Source organism: Cydia splendana, chromosome 6, assembly GCF_910591565.1.
Source record: "Cydia splendana chromosome 6, ilCydSple1.2, whole genome shotgun sequence".
NCBI lineage: Eukaryota > Metazoa > Arthropoda > Insecta > Lepidoptera > Tortricidae > Cydia > Cydia splendana.
This window is the reverse complement of record NC_085965.1, coordinates 14063243-14076619: the sequence shown is the minus strand read 5'-3', so window position 1 is coordinate 14076619 and position 13377 is coordinate 14063243. Positions and strand designations below refer to the sequence as shown.

Genomic DNA, 13377 nt, shown 5'->3' with positions numbered 1-13377 from the left:
TGCTGTCATTACTGTCATTTCATGTTGACGTATAACTTCCGTTGTACGCAATATTTTCCGCACGTCTGCGGAATGATATGTGCAAGCGAGACAGCGCTATGCATTTGTAGAGCGACGTCCCCTTCCCACCTGTCATTCCGTACGGAAACCGAATGAAAATTCCGAATGTCTGCGGCCAGGGTTTGCTATTATTACCGTAACACATTACCGCATCGCATCAAGGTCGCGATGCGGTACGGTAGTGTGATATGTCTATTAGTACCATAGACATGTCCGTTTTGTCTTGTCCACAGAGTAAGAAAATATTCATACTTGTTTTCTTATTTCTAATCTGTGGTGTCCCGCATGGACGTCATTTTATAAATTCTTCTTATTTTCTTTTACGAAATTTAAGGAAATTCTGAAGCCGTTCTATTGCCTAAATAAAGGATAAACTGCAATAATTCTCGTATTTAAAGTAATTTCTATTTTTGCTTTACTGTACAAGGCCATCAGGTTATTATGTTACTCAACAAAACCAGGTTTATTGTTTTTCTTGTTGCTCCTTCGTGACGTCCCCTATCAATTTGTGCTTATTGATACGCACTGCCAGTCGCTAATTGAAGTCGTCTGTGTGATGTTGTAGGTTGGTGGGTTACACGAATCGGTCTCGGAAGAGCAATATGGAGGGTAACCCCACGTCAGATATCGTTATCCTGAGCGGCAATTCGCATCCGGAGCTCGCCGATCTCATCGCTAAGTAAGTGTTAGGATATTTATGGTTAAAGTATCACTTAAATTGATAAATACAATGTTTAAGGTTAACCAAGTCGTGGCCATGTTATTTAGGCAATTACTTGTTAGTGACTCTGTAACTGAAGAACAATATTTCATATTGTGTTTATTACTTTATTCAGCCGCCTGGGTGTTCGCAAGGGAGGATGTTCAGTGTATCATAAGACCAATAGAGAGACCATAGTAGAGATTGGAGATTCTATCCGTGGAAAGAACATCTACATAGTCCAGACTGGGACTAAGTAAGTACAATTAAATTATAATTAGTTTCATGTACTAATTTTAATGATACATAATATATAAAATTAGATCAATTAATAAGGAGTTGTACTATAGCTACTTTGTACTATAATTCGCTATATGAAACGGTTTATTGACTGGTTGTTATGACTACTGAGGAAATTAACTTGCCTGGCTCATTGTAATTGAGTAATTTATGTAAATGGTCACATTTGCTCTCTATGTATAGTGGCATAATGTTCAGCAATTGGGCATGCTTTATAGTCTGTTTTGTATTTCACTGCAGTAACTTGGCTAATTGAATTACCCAAATATTAAGTAACTTTATTTTATTTAAAAACTTTCCAAATAAAATTAAGATTATAAATAGTTTACTTCATATATTATTTTATATTTCAGAGATGTCAACAACAATATAATGGAACTCTTGATCATGGCATATGCCTGCAAAACCTCTTCAGCCCGATCCATTGTCGGAGTCATTCCATACCTTCCATACAGCAAACAGTGCAAGATGAGGAAACGCGGCTGCATTGTAACCAAGCTGCTCGCCAAAATGATGTGCAAGTCTGGTCTAACTCACATCATAACCATGGATCTGCATCAGAAGGAAATACAGGGCTTTTACGAGTGCCCGGTTGATAATTTGAGGGCATCACCTTTCTTGCTCCAGTACATTCAAGAGAGTGTAAGTTGACTACAGATTATTAAACATCATAATAACCAGTTAAACATGACAAATATATTGATGTGATTAATATGAAAAAAAATCAAACAATAAATATATAAAATTACTCGTTTAAATAATTGGAGGTTTCCAGTTCAGTTCAGTTCATTTATTTTGTTAAACATAGGTTAAATGGATATATATTATCAAATAAACGCATGCTTATGTCTAAACCTACCTACCTGAAAACATAGTCATTCATTAATATTAATACTACTACAAATTTCACTTATACAAGTTACAAATTGAAATACAATGTCAATGGAAAAAACAATGACTAAGTCTTACAATTTTAATACAAAATTTAAATACACTGTCAATAGAAAAAAATACGTTTAGATTTTAATGTAGTGTCTACTTGAAATAAAAATTGTGCCTTGTGTAGACCACAATAAGAATGATTATTCTGTTTAGATATATTTCGCTGCTGATACAATGGTTTGTAATAATGAACAATACTTTGTTTGATATTCAGCAAATACATAGGCTGGTTTTCGTCAAATATTATTTATTACTGATCTCAGAGTTTTAAATAACATTTCATCAATTTTTTTGTACTAACAGATTCCAGACTACCGCAACTCTGTAATAGTGGCTCGCAACCCCGGGTCTGCTAAGAAGGCGACGTCCTATGCAGAGCGGCTTCGTCTTGCCATTGCAGTCATACATGGCGAGCAAAAAGAGGCAGAGAGTGACGAAGTGGATGGACGATATTCGCCGCCATGTTTACAGAGGTAAGGCAACTCTCTCTCTCTCTCTAATGTAGCGTCTATGGCGTTGCAGTGTCTGCACTGCACAAGGTCCTCCACTTAAGACCCAGGGCTTGAAATTCGCCAGCTTAAAAATGTCTGTTGAAGATTTTTAATGACCAGTCTGGCCTAGGGGGTAGTAACCCTGCTTGTGAAGCCGATGGTCCTGGGTTCGAATCCCGGTAAGGGCATTTATTTGTGTGATGAATACAAATAATTGTTCCTCAGTCATGGATGTTTTCTATGATATGAGTATGTATTTATCTATATAAGTATGTATATCATCGCGTAGCAGCCATAGTACAAGCTTTGCTTAATTTGGGGCTAGGTTGATCTGTGTAAGATGTCCCCTGATATTTATTAAATATGAAAAAAAAAACTCAGATTTGTGCTTTGAATTTCTTTGCTGACTCAATATCGCCTCAGTAGGACTGAAGGGGTTAAGTTAAGCCATTGATCCCAGTTGCGTCAATTTTTAAACCATATTGCTTGTAACTATTTTCTAGCTACTACTTGTTCTAGTTATTTTATCGTGTTTATTTTATTCAAGTTAAAAGTTGATGACTATTTTTGAACCTTATCGCAACGAGATAAGGTCTACCAATGGTTAAAGTGCGTTGATTGTTAGTACAACAAGCAGCCAAAACAATCATTAATGGTGGTGAGGGGCGTCAGGTTGTTGTGGCGACGTACGCATTCTAGCAACTGCTACGCTACGATAATGGTATTGTGCTTGTGTTGGCGTAATTTTATCATCATGTTTAATTTCCTGCGTGTTTAAAATGAAAACATCAATCACCATGTCTTTTGCTGGAGCACCTTGTCAAGTTGGCATACTATATAGTTTTATTACACCTCTGACCAACGCCATCATCGAAACTGCCAATTTACAATTTGACGGATATTTAAACAGATTTGATTTTCATTTAAATTGTAAATGTGATAACCAGTTAGCTTAACCTTAGATCCTGTTGTCACAATAAACTGAGACGGATCAATCACTGATAAGTCAATAAAGTAAAATAAATGTTTCAGCGTGGACAGGTCGCGTACAATGGACGTGAGCGTGGGTGTGCCTGTGCACCCAGCCAAGGAGAAGCCTCCAATCAACGTGGTCGGCGACGTCGGCGGCAGAATAGCCATCATGGTGGTCAGTACACACAACACAGTACATATACAGTATCACATACATACACCAAATTTCGTCTTAGATATGTATGGATAAAAATGCTCAAAAACACCTCTGCTATCCAGTATCAGCTTCTTAAAGCTTTGCATTTAGCTATCAAATCCCCTGTATTGTATAGCATTGGCAAGACCAACTCAAGTTGTTTTGTTTGTTTTTTTAGTTACCTAAAAAATTAAGATTATAATCCACATATCAATCACTAGGCGGGCCTTAGTTTTGTTTCCACTCAATAATTAAACCGCTATTTTTCCAGGATGATATGATCGACGATGTGGCTTCATTCGTAGCTGCAGCCGAGGTCCTCAAAGAGTGCGGCGCATACAAAATCTACGTCCTGGCCACACACGGCCTCCTCTCGTCAGACGCGCCCCGCCTCATCGAGGACTCGCCCATCGACGAGGTGGTGGTCACCAACACCGTCCCGCACGAGCTCCAGAAGATGCAATGCCACAAGATCAAAACCATCGACATATCCGTTCTCATCAGCGAAGCCATCCGTCGCATCCACAACAAAGAATCTATGTCGTACCTATTCAAAAATGTCACCCTGGAAGACTAATTTTTATATTCCATATTATTAAGTATTATTTTTTAAAGTATTGTGTCCTTGTTTAGATTGTGTCATCGATATAACTCCAATTTGTATTATACGGAAGAGTATTGTAGAGGTGTATTTTTATAGAGCTAATATCAGTCGAATATAAGCTACATTTTGTCGTGTATTTATGGTATTAATTTTTGTATTTTACTGTATTATCATTTCATATTGTTAATGGAGTTGTAATTTAAGTATTATTATTGTTCAACTGGTTATGTTACGTGACACAAGCTGCACTATCTTGTTTTTTAAAAGGAAACTAATTGGTGCGTTTATTTACTAAATTGTTCATCGGTGGCCGAGCCTCAGTCAATAGGTTTAGTTTGAAATTGGACCTTACAGTTCTGTGATTTAAAGTTCTTCACACTGTGATTATTAAGATGTTCAAATCACGCAATAAACTTTGTATGTTTTGTATTATAAAACAACTTTATAATGATAAATTTTATGTGAATGTTTTAAAATGTCTGCATAAATATGTGGCCAAGAATAAGATCGAAAATATCTGCACACGCTGAGTAGCACAGGTTCCAGTAAGCATCACATACTGGTATCGCTTTTATGAATGATGGCCTGTAGATATGATAAATAGTGTAAAATAACTGTATAATAGAGGTAAGACAAAATGTATTGTTTTGTTAGAATATCATATAAAATAAAGTGTCTGCGGCATTACTTTGGATTTTTAATTTTAGCTAATTGACCGAAGCGTAGCGAAGGTCTACGTTTTGACTCGGGCATTTTGCTTTCGTATGTCCGTCCGGCTGCCGTCCGGATGTTCTCGTCTACAGGTCACAATTCTCAACCGATTCTCGTGAAATTTTGCGACGATTCTATGATTAAATATTTTTTTTATGTCAATCCAGTTTTTGGAAATTTTTAAAAATGGCGGAGTCGTGATACCTCGCGCCTAAACAAATAGTCGTATCGATATCATAAGAGTTTTTTCTTTTTGAGATATGTTTATAGATTAAATGGCCAAAAATTCAGAAAATTTTTTTCGCTGGTTTCGGAGGTATTGAGATATTTCATTTTAACTAATTTTAACTTGAGAATGAGTAGCTAAATTTCGTCAGCTTATCTAAGAACTATTTGGCTCAGTTTGTAAACGTTCGCTTTTTTTGTTTGCACAGAGAGTAGTGTAGTAAATGAAGCAAGTTGTTGTATGGAGACCTCGGAAAGATGGAGACCCATGCATTAATTTCTCAATCGATGAAATTTTGCTTGGTTATTGTATAGTATGAGCCGAAACTAACATATAAATATCCAAAAAAAAAACACTCCTAAGTTAGGTATTTTTACGTAAAAATACAAATCTGTTTAAATATTGAACTGAATTATTCCTCCGTCCAAAATTATTTTACCCAATAAGTTATTTGTATCAGTATGTAATACTAGAAAAAAATCTAAAACTTTTGTCAAACATGAGAATATTTTTTTTATTAATTCCTTTTTTTGTCGCTCATTTTCATCGGAAAATTGCTCTGTAATTTTTTTTTCTTATATGATCTTAGAATATAATTTGGCGTAGTGGGTAAGAAAATAAAAAAAAATGCATACCCAAATTTATGTATTTTAGAACTATTAAAAACTGAGAGTGGAAAATTTCTCAGCCTGATTTCTTTTTAAATATGTACTAAGTAGTCACGTATACACTTAAATCCAAAATATCCAAAAGAATATCATACCTTGTACACCCCGCTCCCTACACACTGCTCCCGATATGTTTAGTTTTTAATACGCTCGTTATTTTTTGGATGTTTATATACACTCGAGTGCAAAGAAATCGGACCACCCCAGCATTTTAAACATTTTTTCAATTTGTATAAAAACTGTAAGCTCGATCATGATAATTTAAATACCACGTGGTAGATAATTTTCTGCCCTATCAAATGACATCAATATTCAGGGGTGGGGATGGATATTTTACAAAATATGCGCCTGGAAATCACCCCCCTCCAACTGCCTCATTAGCGCATGCACTAATTGACCACTTATCATTAGGTATAAAACCAGTCATTATCATTGTTTATGCATCTTTCGTGATTGGTACGTCTTCCTGAACACTACTCTCATCGCCTGAACCTGGAAAAACTGGAGAAAAATGGATACTACCCCGACTGAAGCCGGCTAAGCAGTTGTCCTATTGCAGGGAGGGCTTAGTCAACGTGCAGTGGCTTGACAACTCAACCTATCGAAGTCATCGGTTCAACGTGTCTTCCAGAGATTCCGCGTAGATGAGACGCTCTCCAGAAGACCCGGAACTGGCAGAACTCGTATCACTTCTGAGAGAGATGACCGTTTCATCGTTATTACCTCGCTACGAAATCGTCGACTGAATGCCGTTCAGCTTCAGCAGAAGCTCCTAGAGACCAGGAATGTGTCTATCAGCCGATGGACAGTTAGAAGACGACTGAAGGAGAAGGAATTGACAGCTCACAGAGCTGCAAATGGCCCAAAACTCACCCCAACACATCGTGGACAGCGACGCGTCTTCGCTCACGAACATGAAGAATGAACCCTTCAGCAATGGAGTCCCGTATTTTTTTCCGACGAGTGCAGGATAACTTTGTTTGGCAATGACGGACGGGCACGAGTCTACCGAAGACCTGGGGAGCGGTTCTCTCAATGCTGCATCGAGGAACGTGTTGCTTATGGTGGGGGGTCAATCATGGTCTGGGCTGGTATTTCTTTGGAAGTGAAGACGGACATTGTGTTCATCGCAGGGCCAGGTACCAGACCGAATTCAGGCGGTTTGACTGCACGTCGGTACGTGGAGGAAATCCTGGCTGATCATGTGGTCCCATTTGGGGGTTATATCGGCGATGAGTTCATCCTCATGCAAGATAACGCTCGGCCGCATACAGCCCGGATCACTAAGGAGTACCTGGAGGAGGTCGGCATCAGAGTCATGGAGTGCCCAGCCCGCAGTCCTGACCTAAACCCGATCGAGCACATTTGGGACGAGCTGAAAAGAAGAATCCGGGCCAGAAATCCCGCCCCTGAAACCTTACTGGAGCTAAAGACTGCGATCGAAGAAGAATGGGCGGGCATCCCTCAAGACACTGTAAAAAAATTAATAAGATCAATGAAAAACCGTATGACTGCATGTCGTAGGGCTAGAGGAGGCAACACACGGTATTAAAATGCTGAAAATTGTTTTAATTTGTCCTTGATTTCCTTAGAATCGCAGTGTTCCCAGTACGCATTTTTAGGGTGACAAAGTTCTTAGCCCTGAAAGCCTGAAAATATTGGCAGCAAACCTATCAAAGGCACATCAATTTATAGAGGAAAAGCCAACCTTTCATTAGGTATATAATATGTCACAGTAGCCCTTACAGTTTTTACAGAAATTGAAAAAATGTTAAAATGCTGGGGTGGTCCGATTTCTTTGCACCCGAGTGTAGTTGAATAGAAAGACAACTGCGAACTTAATTCAGTAAATAAAATGTATAGAGAAGTTTTCCACAGCGAGTGAAAAGGCAATTTCTGAAAATAGTATAGCTATAGATGGTCAAGCAAATCTTGTCAGTAGAAAAAGGCGCGAAATTCAAATTTTCTATGAGAGAATATCCCTTCGCACCTACATTTTTCAAATTTGTCGCCTTTTTCTACTGACAAGATCTGCTTGAACTATACATGGTAATTTTTTTAGATTTTTATTTTGTAGGTATAAAACTGCAATAAAATGGCATTCCAGGGGAAAAATTTGACGGAGCAATTCTCCGGTCTACGACACGCCAAAAAATTATATTTTATTAAAATTGGTATTTCTGCTGGGATATTTTTTTTTCATATTTCATATATTGTTGCAATACGTTACATGAATATGTCCGGTGAAGAAAGTTTTTTTTAATTTACTATATTTAAAGCTCTTAGCACCATGTAATTTAAAGCTCTGCTCGCGAGGTCTACAGCTCACAGAGCCACTAGTTGTATTTAGTAATTGTTTCATACTCCTGACCCGCCTAATAGCCAGGATTTGCTCAGCAGCGCTTTTGCTGCTGAGTCAGCCATTGATCAGCCCTGTACAAACTGTACGCGTAGCCCGCTCTGGACTTTAATCCTGAAGTTGGGCTCGTATACATATTGAACCAGCAAAGGATACCACCAGTGCGGCATAACCATTTCTGTACTGAATATGCTTGAGCCGCACTGGTGGAATCCCGCCTTGAGGGATGCAGTTATGCAAAAGAACAGCCATTCTCTAAGTGTGTTCCGCGGAACCCTAGGGTTCCGCGACACCCCTGCAGGGGTTCCGCAAGAATTTAGAACACTATTGCTTTAGTCGCCTCGAAAATTTTTACTATGCAAAAACACACACTTCTAAAAACTATTGTTTTATTGTAGGGTTCCATCAAGTATTTCGCTTTCCAAAAGGTTTCCGTCAAAAAAAAAATTGAGAACCGCTGCATTAGAAGAAGCAAGCGGTATTGCTATCACGTTCTGCCGCATATAGCTGCGTCCCTTTGTCTCTAATGCGAGCGCGAGGGCCGTTTTTCCTTTGCCATATTAATTATGATATACTAGCGAAACGCCCCGGCTTCGCACAGGTAAACCTTAACAAATTATACACCTAAACCTTCCTCAATAAAGAATCACTATCGATTATGTGATTTATAGTTAGTCAAAGGCACAGTCAAAGGACTGTCTCATTTCAATCATAGACAGAGAGAATCATACTATCTTCGTCTTACACTAGTACTAGCACCCAAAAGAAAAGGATGAGTACAGTTTTCCTGGTTCTTACTGACTGACAAATTGGTTTAACCAACTATATGTGAAAACCGCATGCACTGTGTGCAAGGATAATTTCGAACTGATTGAGAATGCTAATAAAACACTGGAAATAACAGTTAAATCAATATGTCAAATATCACCATAGACAACACTGCCATAATGTCACTGTCACTTTGACAAAACGATTCCGAAATAACCTCTACATCATATTCATGTTTTTCTTTATGAAATTACATAAAATATGAATGTAACTTGTATAATTTCACTGTGTTTTGAGTAGTTAAAACTACGCCTATCTTATAAAGAGACTTGTTAAGTTAAACTTTGTGATACAACTTTCAAAATGAAGTTCTTGCGGCATTTACGTATTTTGAAAATTTACGAGCAACATAAACGACTTTACAGCAGCAGCAGAAATATCCTGAAACTCAATGAACGGGGCATGTTCAATGATCTATTTCCCAATACAGCAGCGTAAGTATTATCCTTACTATCCCTTCAAATGCCCTTTATTACTTCCACAGACTATTATACCTCAATTAGGTACTTCTACTTTAGTCTATCCAAATGGCCTGTACCTAAGCTTTAGTTAATCACATGATTAGGTGACAATAAACACTTCTCTTGCTTCAGGAATGAAATAGTAAATCTGCTAAACAAAGCCCCTCAGTGTGTATACGCTGGGTTTGACCCCACGGCCAACAGTCTTCATGTTGGCAATCTACTTGTCATCATAAATCTTCTACACTGGCAGAGAGGGGGACACAACGTTATTGCTCTGGTGAGTATTGTTGTACAAAAAATATTAACATTTTAAATTATCTTACCTAAATTATATTAATATTCAATAAAATAAAAATGTTTTTTTAATAAGTATATTTTTATTTTTATAAATTAGTGATTTAGTAGATTGACATACATTTCCTATTATTGTAATATATTAATTTTGACCTTTTGACATTACCTAGGCTAGTCGTATATTTTAAATATTTTTATAATTATTTTTGGACATTTTTATTTTTTATATTCTTTATTAATTTGACTGATTTTTACTTTTTACCTACTCTTTTCTATTTTATAGAAAATCGTTTTATATTATATTATATTACTGTTTTATTTTTATTGTTTTTAGATTATTATTATTGATATTTTGTTGTGACAATCTTTTTGTGAATGCATTTTATTTTGACATGTAAAATTTAATGTGTATTTTCAATAAGAAATAAATGAATCTAATCTAATCTGTTAACTAGTTATTTAATGATTTTTATGTCAACACTAAATAAACAGTGATAGCCAAAGTGGGCAAATAATTTGCAACAAATCCCATATACTTGCACAACATCGCCTGGCTTAAAAAAATGGTTATTCTTTACAAAACAGCTGACAACGGCAAGCAATTTTTAACGCAGGCAATGGAGCAAGTTTATGTTCCTTATTCTTTTGGTTGATGCTGACTGTACACAATACACAAGGTGGAATTAATGCATGTCATCATTCTGCCAGAAAACAATAGAGCAGAATTAATACATCTAAATTTACAGTTAGGAGGAGCAACGGGCCATATTGGTGATCCAAGTGGTCGCAGCACAGACCGCACTGCCCTACAGAGTGATGTCATAGGCCAAAATATTAGTTGTATTAAGAAGAATCTAGAAACAATATTTGAAAATCATCAAAAATATATCTGGCAGAATGAAGGAGAATTAAAACCAGTAAGGTATGATTGTAGGCATGCCGCCAGTTTTTGAACTGCGGCAGGCGTGGCTCACTCCGCGATTTCGTCGCGTCGCAACAAGTACTTCCGTCCCACACCAATTTTGGTGGCTAGCCATAAGCCACATGTGGCGCTCGGCTCATATCTGTCCTAATCGTAACAGACGCGTTTTGTTAGAGCACTCTCTAGAAGATTCACTAATCTTCTGTACCTAGTTCTATTATTTATTCTGTGACTGCAGTTACTAATTTTACTGCATGACAATAATGTTCCTGTCTTTTATATCAGTTTCGTAAATGTTGATTGTATACTGTTTAACCTGTGTTAGTAAAAGTATAGAAAAAAACATTTAAACATAACATGATTTTCCTTGACTGTGGGGAACTTGTCCTACAACTCTGAAAAATCCACTTATAATAATGTAATTACACATTCTTTCCAGAATAGTAAACAATGAGGCCTGGTATAGAGATATAGATGCCATCAAGTTTGTCAGTGAAATCGGAAGGAACTTCCGAATGGGAACAATGCTACTGAAGCAGAGTGTGCAGACTAGGATCAATTCAGATGTTGGGATGAGCTTCACCGAGTTCGCTTATCAGATTTTCCAGTCCTATGATTGGCTGCATTTGTTGAACAAATATGATTGTAGATTTCAAGTAAATATGTACTGCCGAAAGTGCAGCTATTTTATGCAGTATGCAATTTTTTTTTTTTAAGTTTGATTCTGCCATGTGGTTTTTGCATAAACATTTGTTTATAGGTTGGTGGCAGTGACCAGATGGGTAACATAACTGCAGGCCATGAGCTTATAAGTAGGACAGCTAAGAAAGATGTGTATGGTGAGTAGGCATTATTCTGAGTCTAATGTAGGTTTTTTCCGGCAATATTTTTACTGATTTTACTATAACTTTTTTTAGGACTTACACTGCCTCTAGTCACAACAGAAGAGGGTGACAAATTCGGCAAATCAGCTGGAAACGCCTTATGGTTAGATCCAGAAAAAACCAGTTCCTATAGCTTGTACCAATATTTTGTGAGGACCAAGGATTCTGAAGTGGAGAAATTGTTGAAACTGTTCAGTTTCTATAAACTCGGAGAAATAAAGGATATAATGCACAAACACAAAGATCATCCTGAACAGAGATACCCTCAAACATGTTTAGCAGAGCAGTTGGTCACTCTAGTCCATGGCAGTAAGTACAGACAGGAATTGCAGCAATCGCAAAATCAAAATGAACCTTACTTACATCTTCACAAGGTTCAAAATATAGTATATAAAAGTTACATCTATGAACTGTCTTTATATTTTCAGAGGAAGGATTAGAGCGTGCGCAGCGAGCGACTGAAGCGATCTACAGCAAGGACGTGAAGTCGTTGGTGACGCTCAGTTCTACGGAGCTGGAGCAGGTGTTCCAGGGGGCGCCGGTGGTACACCTGCTACTGTCTCCCGGCGTCACGGTCCTCGAGCTGGGGATGAAGGCCGGCTGCTTCCCGACAGAGAGTGAGTTGCTAGCTTGTACAGCCCCTCTTGCTCTCATTTCCTAATTATTACCACAGAATAAATTACTATTGTACTAGGTACAGAAGACTAACAAAACGCGTCTGTTACGATCAGGACAGATATGGCCGCTTGGTGGCGACAACGCCACGCGCGGCTTATGGCTAGCCACCAAAATTGGTGTGGATCGGATGTACTTTTAGCTACCAGTAGCAAAGCGATGAAATCGCGGAGTGAGCCACGCCTGTTATTACTGAGTAAAAGAGAAAGAAGACGCTAACTCGAGAAACATAACTGAATGGTAGTCGCACAGTTCTCTATAGGGAGCGTGCGTGAAGGTACAGGGCAGCACAGGAGCCCTCTGTTTATTGCCGTAAAGGGCATAAAGTATCACCAAGTTTTCGATGCCACATTCTGCCAATATATTACATAGAAACAAGACGTTTAGAAATCATTGCCAAATGACAGAATCATGTGGTTTGTTAACACTTTATAAATGCCTTAACAGAATATAGACACTTTAGTATGCTAAATATATTTGTAATTCCAGGTGACGCGATACGAATAATCCAAGCCGGCGGCTTCTACATAAACCACGCCAGAATCAAGAAAATAGACGAAGTCATCACGCAATCCGCACATATACTGCCCAATCTCATATCCCTACTCAGAGTCGGCAAAAGGAACCACTACATTGTGAAATGGCAAACATAATATATATAAAATAAAACAACAAATCTATTTGAAATTTTCTTTCAGCATATCCTTATTAGTATTACTTACAACAGAAGCTTGTATACTTGCAGTATAATAATAAAATGCATATCACATAAAACGTCGTAAATACTACATAACATACTTAAGTCTAAAAAATATTGTAAAATTTACTGACACAGTGTATGAACAAAGCCGTGTTAGGCCTCCATGGACGATTAATGTTTATCCAATATCAGCATCTCCCGGTTTTCATCATAGCTTAAACTTAGTTCTCACGATACTAATGCTATACTGCAAGAGCAGCGCGCAAGTAAATGATAGAGTGAGAAAGTAATATAAGTAAGTGTTACCATCTCACTTTAGCTGATAGCTGCCTCTCGCGCTAGCAGTATGTTGCAGGATCGTGAGTATAGTCTGTCCGCTTT

General features: G+C 37.7%; 2 protein-coding genes across 4 annotated transcripts; both read left to right on the top strand.

The window, feature by feature from the left end:
* Nucleotides 1-331: 331 nt before the first annotated feature.
* On the top strand, nucleotides 332-4952 carry LOC134791725 (phosphoribosyl pyrophosphate synthase-associated protein 2). Of its 3 annotated transcripts, none has more exons than XM_063762850.1 (7): nucleotides 332-457; nucleotides 626-739; nucleotides 897-1016; nucleotides 1414-1702; nucleotides 2306-2475; nucleotides 3526-3640; nucleotides 3933-4952. In XM_063762850.1, the coding sequence occupies exons 2-7, from the start codon at nucleotides 663-665 to the stop codon at nucleotides 4236-4238; spliced, it is 1077 nt and encodes a 358-aa protein (XP_063618920.1). In that variant the 5' UTR covers nucleotides 332-457; nucleotides 626-662; the 3' UTR covers nucleotides 4239-4952. The 3 variants fall into 3 exon arrangements, with proteins under 3 accessions (XP_063618920.1, XP_063618919.1, XP_063618918.1); XM_063762849.1 differs by having other exon boundaries at nucleotides 336-495; XM_063762848.1 differs by having other exon boundaries at nucleotides 336-521.
* A 4272-nt stretch (nucleotides 4953-9224) lies between these two features.
* LOC134791465 (tyrosine--tRNA ligase, mitochondrial) lies at nucleotides 9225-12976 on the top strand. Its single transcript, XM_063762497.1, has 8 exons — nucleotides 9225-9491; nucleotides 9651-9798; nucleotides 10562-10737; nucleotides 11177-11393; nucleotides 11498-11576; nucleotides 11655-11930; nucleotides 12050-12238; nucleotides 12786-12976. Exons 1-8 carry the CDS (start codon nucleotides 9361-9363, stop codon nucleotides 12947-12949), a joined length of 1380 nt encoding a protein of 459 aa, XP_063618567.1. The 5' UTR covers nucleotides 9225-9360; the 3' UTR covers nucleotides 12950-12976.
* Nucleotides 12977-13377: the final 401 nt, after the last annotated feature.